This window comes from Neophocaena asiaeorientalis, unplaced genomic scaffold (genome assembly GCF_003031525.2).
Source record: "Neophocaena asiaeorientalis asiaeorientalis breed wild unplaced genomic scaffold, Neophocaena_asiaeorientalis_V1.1 scaffold633, whole genome shotgun sequence".
NCBI classification, from domain to species: domain Eukaryota; kingdom Metazoa; phylum Chordata; class Mammalia; order Artiodactyla; family Phocoenidae; genus Neophocaena; species Neophocaena asiaeorientalis.
In genome coordinates this window covers 773,377-785,510 of record NW_020173395.1, presented here as the reverse complement: position 1 = coordinate 785,510, position 12,134 = coordinate 773,377, and the positions used below count along the sequence as shown (strand labels likewise).

The 12,134-nt window shown below is 47.3% G+C and overlaps 2 protein-coding genes across 2 annotated transcripts in view; both read left to right on the top strand.

The window, feature by feature from the left end:
- MSRA (methionine sulfoxide reductase A) overlaps positions 1-1,833 on the top strand; it is a 374,143-nt gene extending 372,310 nt beyond the window's left edge. The window contains exon 6 of the mRNA XM_024746918.1: positions 1,074-1,833. Within this exon, the coding sequence (XP_024602686.1) occupies positions 1,074-1,238 (165 nt within the window). The 3' untranslated portion in view covers positions 1,239-1,833. The remainder of the gene's footprint in view (positions 1-1,073) is intronic.
- Positions 1,834-3,721: 1,888 nt separating this feature from the next.
- Positions 3,722-12,134, top strand: part of PRSS55 (serine protease 55) — a 55,179-nt gene continuing 46,766 nt past the window's right edge. Inside the window, exons 1-5 of the mRNA XM_024746936.1 lie at positions 3,722-3,830; positions 3,930-6,686; positions 9,144-9,223; positions 9,973-10,200; positions 11,922-12,003. Coding sequence (XP_024602704.1) covers positions 10,072-10,200; positions 11,922-12,003 — 211 coding nt within the window. The 5' untranslated portion in view covers positions 3,722-3,830; positions 3,930-6,686; positions 9,144-9,223; positions 9,973-10,071. The remainder of the gene's footprint in view (positions 3,831-3,929; positions 6,687-9,143; positions 9,224-9,972; positions 10,201-11,921; positions 12,004-12,134) is intronic.

Here is a 12,134-nt window from a genome sequence, read left to right as displayed (position 1 = left end):
ACGTTCTTAGGGAAAATCAGGGACTCGTGCTGAGTATTAAATTGGATTCCCTGTGCTGTGCCGATTTGAGGACGTCATCTTAAATGGACCAACGACGGTCAGAGCCTGGTCAGTTCCATCATGAAAACACAAGTTGGGGCTCGGCCGCGCACCCCTGTCCAAAATGGAATCAGTGAACCTGGGTCGCGTCTCTGCTGCCTTGCGCTCAGATACCCCGAGCAGCCTGTACCAGGAAAGAAATAGGGCACAGCTGAAATCCAAAAGGGAAAGGAAACGGGCTAAGATCCATGGGGAACAATGACGAGTTCTTCATCCGTCTCCTGCCCCAAATAGCTCCGCTCTCCTCCCCCACTGGTGTTTACATGTGTTCCTTGCCTGGCGGCAGATGCCACCAGGCCTTAAACTGGGTCACAGAGGGCGGTGAGGAACCGACCAGGCCCTCAGGCCACGTCCTCGCCTGCCCTCACTTCCCAGAGGCTCCAGCCTGGAGCGGCAGAGCCCGGACCCCATGTGGCCCCTGCCCTCCAGGCATCCTGGCGGGGTCCCTGCTGCCCAGAGCCACAGCCAGCGAGGGGGGTCCTCTGTCCAGCCTGTGAGGGGGCAGAGGGGTCGGCACTGGGTGCTGCTGCAGCCTCCCCGCCCCCTCCTGCCCCGCCATCCCCTCTCACCGCAGCCAGGCGCCAATCCCCTCAGGGACCCCAGCCTCCCCAGGGCAGCCGGGGAGCCACACGGCCCTGCTGCTTCCCCTGGAAACAGGGTGGCTTCACACACACCCACAGGGCCCAAACCTGGGCTCCCGACACCCACGGGGGCAGAGGTGGTGTAGAGGGTAGAGCATAACTTACAGTCAGAACCAAACCCAATCAAACCCAGCCCGGATTTCAGACCCCAGCGCCCTGGGGCACACGAAGGGAGAAGGTTGCCCAGAATAACCCAGCAGGGAAGTGGCCGAGCCCGGGCCCCAAGGAGCGCACCCCCAGCCACGTGTCTGCCCCTCCCATCCTGACCTCCTGGCCCTCCTCCTTCCCGGGATCCCTGCACTTCGGGTCCTGATGGCGCCTTTCCCTCCACAGGTTCTGTCAGAGCACGGCTTTGGCCTGATCACCACCGACATCCGTGAGGGACAGACTTTCTACTACGCAGAGGATTACCACCAGCAGTACCTGAGCAAGATCCCCAACGGGTACTGCGGCCTCGGGGGCACCGGAGTGTCCTGCCCGCTGGGTATTAAAAAGTAAAAAGTAATTTCTCCCCACATGTTCAGCCCTTGAGGTCACAGCAAAAATGCTTCCAACAAATCGAGCAATTCTTTTGTGGTTCATTCACATCAGGTGCTTTTTGAAGTGCACAAAGGCATTCATAAAAGTCTGCTTTATTGAGGTGTAATTTACATGAAGTGCAGTGGCAAGCTGATAACATGTAATTTATCTTCTAATAAGTTATGGTGGGAGGAGAGCTGTGAAATTTTTTGGATCATTTGGTGTCTGAACGAGAATAATGAATAATCAGTGTTCACCCTTCTTGTGACTGGGTGCCTGCCAGGGATGCTAGGGAACCAAGCTGGGAGATCGTCGGAGGGGATAGGGCATCCTTTATCTGTGCCCTGTCCCACCTCACAAGCCCTCCTGCCCTCCAGTGCCTTAACATTTGCAAACACTTATAGCCACAATGAATCATTCACTGAAATACTTTGCCCAGCTGATCCTATACGTGTGTAAAGGGCTTTCTCTCTCTTCGGCCCTCCTCGTGGCAGAGAAGAGATGTGAGTTAGCTTGATGAATTTTAACGCTTTGCTCACAGCTATGAGAAATGCTTGTTCTAATAAAAGTCTACAGTCTAATAATACAAACTGTCTGATATCTCATCTGTCTTTTACTTGTTTAGGTAGGATATTTCTAAGTATTGTAAGATAAATTTTAGAGCTCTCAAAGAGCTTGCGAAGGAAAAAGTCTTAAGAATCATTTTCCCCCAAACGGGAAATCTGATTGAAATCTTTAGAAAACAGGTACACCTCTAGCTTCTTGCAACTTTAGTAATAATAGCTGTTTTCAACATGCCTATTACAGCCGTCACATCAGGGGCTATTCTAGAGAGCAGACACATGGAATCTCTGCCCTTAAGAGTCTTTATATTCAAGACCAGGGGTGGGGGAAGTACACAATAAACAGGTAAACACATGAATAAGTAAGATAATTGCTGGTCCTGAGAAATGATAGGAAGATGGTGAATAGGGCAAGATGTTAAGTTGAGCCTGGGTGCTATGGAGTTGTGTTCAGAGCTGTGTTAGCCACGCTGGTCAGGGGAGGTGGTGAAGACCTCATTACAGAATGAGGTCTGTAAAGGGGTGACACACGTAAGTTGAGAACTGAATGATCTGAATGATGCAAAGGAGGAACGGACACACGAGTTGGGAGAGGAGAGCGGAGCTCTGGGGGCAGGAGATGGACTAAGAAATAAGACATAAGTTTCCCCCTGGATATAGTCCATTTCTTTCTCTTCCCTCTTGGAATTCTGCTGTGCCCTAAACACCTCAAGAATACTTAAGTGGAGTAGCTATCCCTAATCACTGTCAGCATCCCCACTGTGGTTGCTTGAAGGAAAAGCTTTCCAAATACAAGGACCAGGAAGTTTAAATGGCCCAAGACGGGGGATTTTGTGATGTTTGAGAAACAGAAAGGCCAGTGGGGCTGGAATAGTGTGAATGAGGAAGGTATTGGGGAGAAGTATCTCAGAGAGGTAGGAAGAGCCAGACCATGCAGAGTCTTCTAAGGACATGTTAATAGGATTAAAAAATTTTATTCTAATTTATCCCTCCCCCACCCCCTTTCCCTTTGGTAACCGTTAACTTTGTTCTCGAAGTCTGTGAGTCTGTTTCTGTTTTGTAAATAAGTTCATTTGTGTCATATTTTAGATTCCACATATAAGTGATATCATATGGTATTTGTCTTTCTCTTTCTGATTTACTTCACTTAGTGTGATAATTTCTAGGTCCATCTATGCTGTTGCAAATGGTATTATTTCATTTTTTTATGTCTGAGTAATATTTATATATATATACATATATATATATATATATATATATATATACACACACACACACACACACACACACACACACACACACACCACATCTTCTTTATCCATTCACCAGTTGATGGACATTTAGGTTACTTCCATGTCTTGGCTATTATGAATAGTGCTGCTATGAACATAGGGGTGCATGCATCTTATTAGATGCATGCACCCCTATTAGAAATTAGAGATTTCTCCAGACATATGCCCAGGGGTGGGATTGCAGGGTCATATGGTAGCTCTATTTTTAGTTTTTCGAGGAACCTCCATACTGTTCTCCATAGTGGCTGTATCAATTTACATTCCCACCAGCAGTGTGGGAGGCTTCCCTTTTTTCCCAACCCTCTCCAGCATTTGTTATCTGTAAACTTTTTGATGATGGCCATTCTGACCAGTGTGAGGTGATACCTCACTGTAGTTTTGATTTGCATTTCTCTAAGAATTAGTGACATTGAGCATCACTTCACGTGCCTGTTGGCCATCTGTATGTCTTCTTTGGAGAAATGTCTATTTAGGTCTTCTGCCTATTTTTTGATTGGACTGACAAGGGCGTAGTTTCCAACATATACAAATAGCTCATACAACTCAACAACAACAACAGAAAAACCAATAAGCTGTGTGTTTCTTTCCCACCTCATCTCTAGGACATTTCTTCGTCAGTGATTTCCTGATCCCGAATCTCAGCGTTGTTACTCATGGTCTCTGAGAGCCCAAAGCAGCATGTACTGAGGCTCTGAACCAGGTAGAAGCAAAGGAAGGTAAAGAACAAGGACCCTTCTAGAGATCAAGTCTGCAGGTCTCAGGGATGAGCTTACAAATGAAGGGGAAGCAAGGAGCTGGAATGTTTCTCATTGCAGGAGCAGAGGAAATGAAAGAAGCTGTGGAAGGTACCTGCTTGTGAGAGAGGGAAGGAATAGGCCTTCTGTTTCAGACATCCTTGGCATACCCCTCCCTGTGGAAAGATGCTCCATCCAAACTTTGGAGAGGCCTCAAGCTGAAGTTGGTGACCTGCCTCTGAGTCCCGGGGGAACCATAGGCCTTTGAGTGGGTCCCAGGTATATTTTAAGCGCTCCTATAGGTATACGATTATTTCAGGCACAGCTATTCGTGTGAGAATCCCTCCTCACAACGTGCACCCACCCTTGACCTTACCCCCCAGTCTGAGAAGGACACTTGGTTGTGAGGCTGCAGTGTTTAATCATGGGGATAATAGAAACATCACAAAAGACAGTAACAAGATGGCCCAGGGTGATAGAAGCAAACTTTCCCTGGAGTCCGGTTCATGCTTGTAGGGCCTTTTTGACAGCTTCGTCTCCTTCTCAATCCATGACAGATAACTAGACACCTTCGTGTATACTCCAGGTAGTTTCTTCCGGCCACAGCCCACTCCCCAGCTGACAATGCCCAGCTGGTACCATTTGCTTGTGTTGGTTTTTTTCTGGCAAACCAGAGGCCCCCCACCGTCACCCTAGGAGAGAAGAGTTGTTTGGGAGTGGAAGGGGTGGTGGCAAGTTGCTCTTACAGCCTGTTGAGGGGTGGGCGCCTGGCACGAGGCACAAAGCACTTCTGGTGTCATTGGAGGATGGGTGGATGTTTCTACCTTTGATCGGCTCTCCAACAACATGCCCGTACTCCCAGCTCTGTGACTGTCAGAAAAGGGAGCGAAGAGTTTGGTCAAAAGCAATGGTGATGAATGACAATTTGGTCAAAAAATAAATATCCATCGTCACTATCATCATTATCCCGTGACATGCATTCATTCTGATATACCAAGGAGTGGTTTTCTAATCCGTTCTGCCTCTAAGCCCTTTTTTGTTTTTTCAGAATTCTTTCAATTTCCCCAGAAAGACCTCATTTTGCTCTTTCTGTGCTGTTCACGATAGCAAAAAGTAAAAACTGAAACCCAGAATGCATTATGCTTTATACTAGGTCATTGGTTGAAGACAGCAGGCGTACAGACTGTATATACAGAACACAAAAAGTACAAAAATTGTGTCAAAATGTTAGATTGTGGTTCAAAGCATCAATTTTTAAACAATTTACAAATTTTAAAGCATCATGGAAGAGATTGCCAAATAAGCACAGGTGGAGCAGACGTCATTGTCGTGAAAATGAAGGAATACACTACCTTTCATACCCCCAAACCTTTTGGACCATTGAAAATTTTCTATTAAAGAATAATGTATCTTCAAAAAAAAAAAAGAAGAATGTATCTTCATCAAAAAATCAGAAAACTGGGGTATGGGAAAAGAACATGAAGAGTACCCATAGTTATATAAGTAAATTTATATATAAGCACACACACACGATTGTGTATAAGAAGAATTTTCAGGTAACATACAGTTAACATTGTTTCTCTGGGGAGTGAACAGGAGAACAATTATAAGAGGTAAACTTCCTCTTCACTGTACACCCCTCTGTACCCCTGGAATTTTCTTTACTGTGTACTGAAAGAAATAAGTGAAATAAACCACATTTCTAATTTCAACCATGCAGAGCCAACTCTTCAGCCAAATGTAACTTTCCACATCCTCATGTATGCAAATACGTCATTATTATTTTACAGAAATAGGATCAGGCGGTACATAGTGTCTCACAGCTTACAAAGATCTATTTTTGGAAATATTAAGTAACACATAGGAGAGTCAGAAAGAAGCACTATTTAATGATATGCCAAAAATCCAAATACAAAACAAACAACAGTGCCCCCCAAATAGGGTATGGGTTTATCTGGTTTTCTTAAACGAGATTGTTATCACGAGCAAATTGCCGTGCCCATCAGCTTCCTTTGAACCAAACTGTTCTTCATCCAGTTCTTTGAAGTCATTGGAAATTCCCATGACCTTTCTTTAAAATGAAGAATTACACTCGCTTCTCCAGGGATGATGAGATCTATGTGAAAGACGTACAGTTAAGAATTAAAATTTCTGGAGCCAAACAGACCTTGGTTCAGATCCCGGGGTGAATACGTAGTTGAGAGAATGTGAAATTTTTCTTCAGCGTTTTGAGGCTCATTTTTAGGCTGGTGATGACTGTACCTCTCCTGCAGGACCACGGTGTGAAGGTAAGCACGTGACACCTATGAAGCACTATGCCTGGCCCTAATATATAGCAAGCCTGTACTCCCTGGCAGCTCCCACCATTTTTGTGGTGGATGAACCAGGCACATCTGGGCGGGGCCGTGCTGGGCTGCTGGATTTGGAGCCCGGTTTCTATTGAAACCCAAAAGATGGCTCTCACCCCTGAAGTCAGCGTGCCTTGGTTGGAACTCGGTGTCTGTAATTGACCTTCCTGGTGTGTCTTCTGCAAGGCTGTCAGCTTTCCTGGTCCTCCTTTTCCCGTCTAAAACAGGCCTGCTTCCTAGAGCTAGTTTGATGTATTTGTGGAAGCAGTTTGTATGCTCTTGAGCACTGAACAGATAGATGTAAGAGATGATGATGGAGAAAACAATATTCGTAGCGTTTACCGTGACCCTCCTCTGCACTATGCTCCTCTAAATGCTTTTGTGTATTGACTCATTTTATCTTCACAGCAGTCCTGAGAGGACTCTTAGTAGTCCCATTTTACAGATGGGGAAATCTGAAAAGGCACAGGCACAGAGGAGACTCCAGGCGGTGAGTAGAGGAGCTGGGAGGGAAGCTAAGGGAGCCTGCAGCCCTAACCGCTGGACGGCACAGCCTGCCTTTGGTTACAGAGCATCCCTCCCAAATTCATGTCCACCTGGAACCTCAGAATGTGACCTTACTTGGAAATACGATCCGTGCAGATGTAATTAGTTCCATTAAGATGAAGTCCTACGGGATTAGCATGGGCCCTACTCCAATAACTGGTATTCCTATAAGAAGAGAGCAGAGGAGACACACGCATAGAGCGGGGAAGGCCTGTGAAGATGGAGGCACAGATCGGAGGGCTGCACCTACAGGCTAAGGAACGCCCAGGGTTGCCCGCAACCACCAGAAGCCGGAAAAGGCAAGGAAGGATCCTCCCCTAGACCCTCCAGAGGGAGCATAGCCCTGCCGATGCCTTGATTTGGGACTTCTGGCCTCTGGGAGAGAACACGTTTCTGTTGTTTTCTTTGTATTTTTGTGTGGTACGCGGGCCTCTCACCGTTGTGGCCTCTTCCGTTGCGGAGCACAGGCTCCGGACGCGCAGGCTCGGCGGCCATGGCTCACGGGCCCAGCCGCTCCGTGGCATGTGGGATCTTCCCGGACCGGGGCACGAACCCCTGTCCCCTGCATCAGCAGGCGGACTCTCAACCACTGCGCCACCAGGGAAGCCCACGTTTCTGTTGTTTTAATCCACCTCCTATCCAGAGGAGAAAGAAGGCAGCCAGGTAGCCTGGCACTGCTGGCCAGCTTTCTGGGTCAGCCCTTCTCCAGGCCATGGAGAAGCTATGTTACCTGGCAGGTGTCCTTCCCACCTTGAAGGTCCCCGGCGCACAGCGTGCTCGTGGTGAGCAGAGGCATCGTGGGGAAGCATGTTTCCCACTCGATCAGCTGCATGTTGACTTTCCAGAGCACTGTTTCCGTACTTCGCTTGGGAACTGACCCAAAGAAGAAGCAGATGGGGAGAGGACCCTGAGCTCAGCGTGGTCCCTTTGGAGGACCCACCCACATCATGTCTTTTCACCTCAACAACAAGGGAACTGCTCTGTGGCCCCGGCAATGACCCAGATTTGGCCTGGGTGAGGAGGGGGTAGGAGGGGTGTCCGGGAGACTCTTGAGCCCACCCTCTCTGAATCAAGAGCTCCTAGGACTGGGTCTCTACTGGATTTCAGCCTCAGTGAACCATTTTCTCACCCTGCCGAGGGTGCCAGGTTACAGCTAGGGTCCTAAAAAGGAGTTTCATCCAAATCCATGAGGATGTAAAGAGAACCCACGATGACAAGTTCTGTCCTGGGACCCACGGCACAAAAAGATGGGCTTGAAGCTCGTGTCAGGGTCCTTGAGGAGTTCACTGCCTGTGGGCTCTAGCTGAGCCCAACTCCTAGAATGTCCACTTCCGAAGATGGGGATGTGTTCCTCTTTGTATGTTGCTGAATCCCCGGAGCCTAAAACACTGCCTGAATCATAGAGGAGTTTCAAAGAAAATGAGGTAAACGAAGCATGGGGAACTCTAAGTTAAGAAGGTGGCCTTGTTTGCGAAGCTATTGAAAAGCTTCTAAGGGCAATTCCCAAGGAGGAATCTAACACAGCTCTGAGATTTGGGACCACGTGGGAATCCATGTAGAGCCATTTGGGTGCCTCCTTGGAAGAGCAGTACTGAGTGGAATATGATTTTTCCTGCTCTGTTGATTATGGGGAAAGTCACATTCACCAAGAAAGAAGACAAAAGGACCCCATTTTGTGGGTTGGCTTGGCAAACTGGCAGGAGTAGGTTACAGGTTAACTCTAGAAGGACAAATTTACATTCGGTTTATCCCCTCCTCCTTGGCCTGGATCTGCGGTTTTCAGAGATTTTAGCCACAGAGCCCTTTATCACAGGGGGCAGAACTGGCGCCATCAGTTGGAACGGAGCTGCTCTGGCTGACACTGGCGTGGACTTCCCAGAGCCCAGCCCCTTTTCCCATTGGTATGTCCCTCCACATTCCTCCAAGCCACCCTGAAGCCTCTGAACACTTCTGCCTGGGTTTTCCCTGAGGCCCTGTTTAGGGTTCCTGTTTCACAATATGGACCTAAAACTTGCTACGTGCACCCAGGGAGGATGGCTCCCATGTGGACTGAGCAGAAGGGTCATCATGGGACCTTAACTGAGAACCGGAAGCGCCCAGGTCCACGAGGCTGACCTCCTGAGGCCAGCAGAGCCTCCAGACTTTGCTTCTCATTGCAAACCTCAGCCAAGGTGCCACCCCTCTCCCCATTGGGCTATAGTAACTTACTAGTAGTGCCCCATCCAGTCTCCCAGCAGTTTCTCCATCTCTCTGTGTCAGTGACCTCTGAAAGGCAGATGGGTACCTTCTTGACACCCAAGTTTGGTGGGGATTTGAGCAACAGCAAAGCAATGTCATTAATGTAGAACCAGCTGACAAAATAATGGTGAGTAATTAGCTTGTCCACTTTTATCTTTGTCAGGTTCTCGGTGTCAAGATTTCCTTTACCATGTACGACCTCCAAGGTAGATCTTATTCCAAAACAAAAGAAAGAGAAAATAGGTAAGTGGTGGGAGGGTGAAAGGTGAGCCTTAGGAGAAAATAACTGCACTCGTGTGAGACTGTGATCCTGAGAGCATCTGCGGCTCTGCACCTGACACGGAGCCAGGGGGGAGGAGCCTGACCTGAGTGCCTAGCCTGCCCTCTGGCCAACCAGCTCTTGCCCTGACAGCTCTTTGCTTGGGCAAATTCACTTGTAAATCTCATCAACAAATGTCTGGGAAGCCATACTATGGCATAAGTAATTGAGGGACTTGATTTGCAAGAAAAGCTCACTGGCTATATCACAGACACCTTGGAAGGTTTGCAAAAATATTTTGTAGACTGGGACTCAGACAGCACCTTCTGCCATGCAGCCAGGCCTGGCACCCTGCCCTCAGGGCCTAATCCTTCTATGATTTCCCCAACTCCGTGATCTCTGTCAGCCCACTTTCTCCCTGAGTGAGAGCAAATGCTTAGGAAGGGACTCTCTAGGAGTTTGGACCAGGACTACACGCACCTGGCAAAATGCTGAGAAGCCCAAGGAACATTTGCTCTGCAATGTAGGTCCCACACAGCAAGCCATGCAACACCCTAGGAGAACGGTTTCTTTCCACCTGCAAAGTGTGGTATTTAACACAGGTGTCTACCTCCTGGTATTTTGTTTTATGGCTGACGAACGTGAATAATAGGCATGTCGGGGCAAATATTCTACCACACTGGTATGAAAAAATAATTCTATCTGCAACACTTACTTATTTTTGTTTTTGAAGCAATGGGCTGCAGTTAGAATCCACCACACACTGAGGATCGATCCTCCACAGAGATGATTCCCACTGTCAAGGATACGCATCTGCCATGGGAAATCTACAATGTCTGCAGGCACCCCGCCTATGATATCCAAAGCTTCTGACTTCTCAGAACTGTTTATTCTTTGGCCACATTTCACTAAGAGCAGAAAGAAGGAAGAGGGAGGAGAGACCCAGCACCCAACAGTCAAGGTTGGTTGGCTTGGAAGACACTTAAGTATGATGCCCCTTTCTCACCCCCCAGCACACAGACAGCAGTGGCTCAGCCAGTTTACTACCAGGTGGGAGATCCATCAAACAAAAACAATACCCTACACACCTACCAAGGGCACCACAATTATGAGATTGTGCTTTTGGGTGCCTTCACCGTAGTTGTGCTTCTTGGAAGGGTCTCCGTCTGACGGCCTGTGAGGAGGGACACACAGCCACAAGCCCTGGGGCCGGATCTTGCTTTTGCACCCTAGTAGGGAAGCCCAAGGGAAATTGACCAGCCCCCCTCCATCCCCAACTGATTCCTGCATTTTCTGTTGTGATTTATGGCACCACCGTGTTTCACCCAATTTTAATTCTAAAGATCATCCCAGTTGCACCTTGAGAGAAATTAAAATTTTGGCATTTCCTATGTGATAGGATTGTTTTGACAGCTTCTAATGGGTTTCCAACATCATTTGAGTAATGGGAAACAATAAACATCATAAAATCTAAAATGTTGAATGCTTACTATTTGCCAGGCACCATTCTGTTCTGTCTAAATTAATTAATTCTCATACAAACCTCACAAGATAGTTGAAATTATCATCATCTCATTTTAAAGGGTAGACAACAAAGGCAAGTTTAAGGTTAGGACAACTGGCCAAGACCAACAGCTAATAAACGACTAAGCTAAGATTTGAACCCAGGCAGTCTGTCTCTGGAGTCTGTTCTCATAACCACTGGACAAACTGCCTAAGTGTTAACCATGCTTATACCTGGGGAGAAAAGTCCATGACATTCATAATATTTCACAGAAGAGTCTAATTTGAGAGGTATGTCTATTCAAACCGTCTCTATGGCACACATGGTACCATCACCACACACCATATAGCCAACAACCTCATCACCACACAGCCTCGCCACCATGTATGTCCCCACCACACGTCACCGTCAGTCACACCACTGAGCACTACACGTTTTACCGCCACCATTGCGCATGGGCACCACCACCAGTCGCCACCACTGCTGCCTCTCATCTCTGCCTTTGGGTTTCTCTCCTCCGACTTCCCGGGCCCTTCAGCTCCCCGGAAGTGCTCTGCTTCTTCCCATCCCGGGGCTCTTCCCCATGCTCCTGCCAGAAAGACAGGCTCCTTCCTCATCTGTCTTGCTCCTCTTTGCCTGTGTAACTCCTGTGTATCCCTCATATCTTAGCTCCTTCCTTGCCTTTGAAGATTACACCAGCTACCCTCAGTATAACTTTCTTACTCAACACCCCACCTTCCCCTCAGGACACTAACAACAGTGATGGAGCATTTGTGAAACTGTTAAAGTCTACTTCCCCCATTAAACTGAGGGATTCCCATTGCTCCTGTCAAGGAAGACCACACATTGTAAGGAACCTGCAGCCTGATCTCAGATGAAAAGTTTGAATTTTCAGAGCCAACAAGGGAATCTTGGACTTAATATACAAGAAAACAATGTTGGATCTCTGGAAAATTTTTTAAATACTTAATCAAAATAATAGTTTGTGAAAATTTAAACAGAATTACCAATGATTAGTAGTCAAATTGGCTTACTAATTTAAAAGCCCCATATATTAATCTTTTGCTACATAATGAGAGCCACTTACTGAGCACCTGTCATGAGTCAGCCTCTGTATTGTGTGTGTGAGAGACACTTAATAATGCCAGCAAACCTCTGAGCTATGGTTTATTTCACAGACGAAGAAACAATCTTGGAGAGATCGCGTGATTGCTGAAGACCATTCCACTTACAAGAGACAGATGGGGATTTTTTGGGCAGGTATGTCTGGTTCTAAAGCCCAGTTGTTTATTCATCTTGCTCGTAGCTTGCATGGTATGTCTATATTTCGGCAAATCATCCACTCAATTCTTTGAGAATCTTATTTGGCTAAAATGTTGGTATGCGGTTTG